This window comes from Nanorana parkeri, unplaced genomic scaffold (genome assembly GCF_000935625.1).
Source record: "Nanorana parkeri isolate BGI_ZX_2015 unplaced genomic scaffold, ASM93562v1 scaffold5401, whole genome shotgun sequence".
Lineage (NCBI taxonomy): Eukaryota > Metazoa > Chordata > Amphibia > Anura > Dicroglossidae > Nanorana > Nanorana parkeri.
In genome coordinates, this window is record NW_017311661.1 from 2,291 (window position 1) to 5,343 (window position 3,053).

A 3,053-nucleotide genomic window follows, 5' to 3' on the forward strand; every position below is an offset into this window, starting at 1 on the left:
GATAGGCAGAGCCAGCTGTCAATCAGCCAGATTGGTGGATCCGTCCTGGTTGAGGAGCTCTCAGGGTATAGCGAGTTATAGCTCGCTATATACTAAGCTTTGGGTCACGGGAGGTTAGTATATGTCCTCCCATGACCCTTAAGAGAACTATGGGGGAAAAAAAGTTACCCCATAGTTCTCTTTTAGAGAAAAAAAAAGGAGTACACATAGTCCAACTGCTTATGACTCTGGATGCATAATGGAACATGCAGTTTTCGCAGAAGTTTTATTCATATACTCAGTGTTAGCAAAGTCTTTAAAAGTTTATTTGAATGCAATGCTTTATATTGACTAACGCAATAGACAAAATAAAATGCAAGACTTAAAACAAAAAGTTTATTTCCTTCATTAATCATTAAGGATCATTTCTGGCATTATGTCTGATGCTTCAACTTTGCTCTCATTGATGGCTATGGGTGGCCTTAAAAGCTTGTTCCAGCAACTAAGCATATTACTTTGCTACACTAGGGAGAAATGAACACTTCTGACCTTCTGGAGCACCTGTCTCAAATAAATATTTCAACTTTGAAAGTCTCCTCATTCCCACATGTTGGACGAAGTGCAATGTGAAGAGGAAAGGAAGCAATCAACTACACTTTTGCAGCTTTATCAGGCAAATCACTTGAAAAGTAGTAGTGGGGTTGTGCTGCTATAGTTCTAAAAGACAGTTATTTCCTTACCGCACATTCTATAGGAGATATCTGCCCATCTCCAGGTCGTCCAATTCAAAAAGCATCCTGCTGTTTGCCTGATATTTGAAAAATGTACATCAAATATCGCATCTGTTTCCCCTTTATAACGACATACTCATAGGGGATCGTAGTCCATCACCCTTTGAAAGCATTAAAGGATATCTGTAGGATATCATACTAGCCCTTCAAGATCACACACACTTCTTGTTCCTGGCGATTGGTTGTGCTACTAATTCTCACTTTCCATTTCTTACATTTTCCAGAAATCACCTACTCCTACCCCCAGTTTTCCCTGTACTCTACATATGAAACGTTTTGCTCATTATTTTACGAATCGTTTCTTTTAAAGTGGACCTTCATTGCCTTTTTCTTCTCTAATGAATATTGCTCCCCCTACCTTTGCATGAAATCAGTGACATTTCTTTTTTTTAAATATCTTTTTTTGGAACACAACCTGTTCTTCCATATTTCTTGCCCAGGCGAGATTGACATCCCAAGCTGCTCAAAGCCTCCTGGCCTACTCAGGTCACACATCCTAGGTGGCTTCAGGGCAATCTAGAATACACTGTGCATATAAAGAGGGGGCCGGCTGCAAGAACTTAAGACAGCTGACTCTCGATGATGTAAGCAAAGGTGTCAGTGCAGGAGTTGGGTTGCAGTGTCCTTCTGCTGATTAGAGCAGGACAATGCTGGATTAGCTGGATGTGTAGGTAAGTTTGGCGTATAACCCAAGAAACCAGGTGAGGCTCCATTCACAGAGGGAGCCGCTCGAAAAACAGAAATACAATGCACTTTAACCTCCCTGGCGGTATTCCCGAGTGTGGCTCGGGGTTAATTTTAACAGCGGGAGGCGGAGCCGACGGGAAATTCAAAAGTGAAAACATGCAATATACACACAGAATACACACAATACAATGCAATCTGCTACAATTACATTTATATATCAAAACCATTTCACTTCAATTTTGTCCCCAGAGCTTTGTCCAGTGCCCTGACTGCACTTTTACTGTTCTTTCTGCCTGGAAACTTGAGAAAGTGCATGGCATCAAAAAATCGTCCCTTTAGGTCAAAAGCGGTTTTAGACCAGGTAGAAGACAGCGATAGTAAATTAGAATCACTTGATCATACATCAGACCGCCAGGGAGGTTAAATGTGCAGTGTAAAGACATTTGCTGCGGCCCGCAAAATAGTCCAAGCTCCATTTTTTGGAGTTTGGGCGTTCGCGGCTATACAACAGCTGCAAACGAGGGGAATCCATGCAGTGGTTTCACTTATAGCGTTTGCGCCCACGTTCGCGGCTATACAATAGCTGCAAATGAGGGGACTCCATGCAGTTGTTTCACTTATAGCGTTTGCGCCCTGTGCGTCCTTCCGAACGGAAAACGGTGTGGGTAACACTATATGTGAATGGAGCCTAAGGGAGAAGGGGAACAGAAAAAGAAAAAAGGAAAAGAAAAAAAAAACCACCACCACAAGGGACGCAGTTCCTCTTTAACAAGAACATGATAAAGTACACCACAAGAAAATAACATGCAATAAGCAAAATAAAATGCTATGTGCCTTTATTATGTGACACACACCATAAACATGAATAGTTCTGAAGGTGGTAGAAAAGACAGTTAATGAGCCTCACTTTGTATCTTTCTCATTTTCTGCATTGAGACGATTGGCTTCCTGAGCTTTCTCAGCCATCCAACGACTCACTAGCTCCTGGTTATCCTCTGTGGTTTTCCGCAGTTTTTCTTCCAAAGCGTTGAAGGTTATCTGTAGGGCGTCGTACTCGTCTTTCAAGGTCTGATTGGCTCGCTCCAGTTCTTGCAGCTTATTCTTCAAGTCTTGGCACTCTACTTCCAGTGAACCAATGGTACGGATATATTCCTCAATCCTGCAAAAGCAAAGAGGGCAGCAGTTTCAGGACTGCATACAATAGTAAGGGGACTTCAAGATAAACGTAATATGGGGGACAAAAACAAAAAATCACTCGTAGGAATATCAGAAAGAGAAGGGAAACCAGGCATATAGCAGAATAAATCAGAAAAATAGAAGTATAACAAAAGGGTTTCTACTCACGTCTCTTTGTTAGCCTGGATTTCTTTGTCCTTCTGATGCATCTGGCTGTTCAGGTCTATGACTGTCTGAGCCAGCTAACAGGGAGGGGGACATAGACAATTACTGACAGCCCAGGGAAAACAGATCAAACAATGTATCTAAAATGTTCATCTTGACCGAGGCTACACAAAACTGCTACTGTTTAACTGTTCACCACTAACTGAACTTGTTTAAGTACATAAAAAATAAAAATCATGTAAACAAGAAGCGTCT

General features: G+C 41.6%; 1 protein-coding gene across 1 annotated transcript in view; it reads right to left on the bottom strand.

Moving 5' to 3' along the window:
- LOC108804139 (autophagy-related protein 16-like) overlaps positions 1 to 2,883 on the bottom strand; it is a gene marked incomplete at its 3' end in the record, with an annotated part of 4,269 nt that extends 1,386 nt beyond the window's left edge. The window contains exons 1-2 of the mRNA XM_018575901.1: positions 2,802 to 2,883; positions 2,365 to 2,616 (exon numbers count right to left, since the gene is read on the bottom strand). Coding sequence (XP_018431403.1) covers positions 2,365 to 2,616; positions 2,802 to 2,842 — 293 coding nt within the window. The remainder of the gene's footprint in view (positions 1 to 2,364; positions 2,617 to 2,801) is intronic.
- Between the last annotated feature and the right edge of the window lie 170 nt (positions 2,884 to 3,053).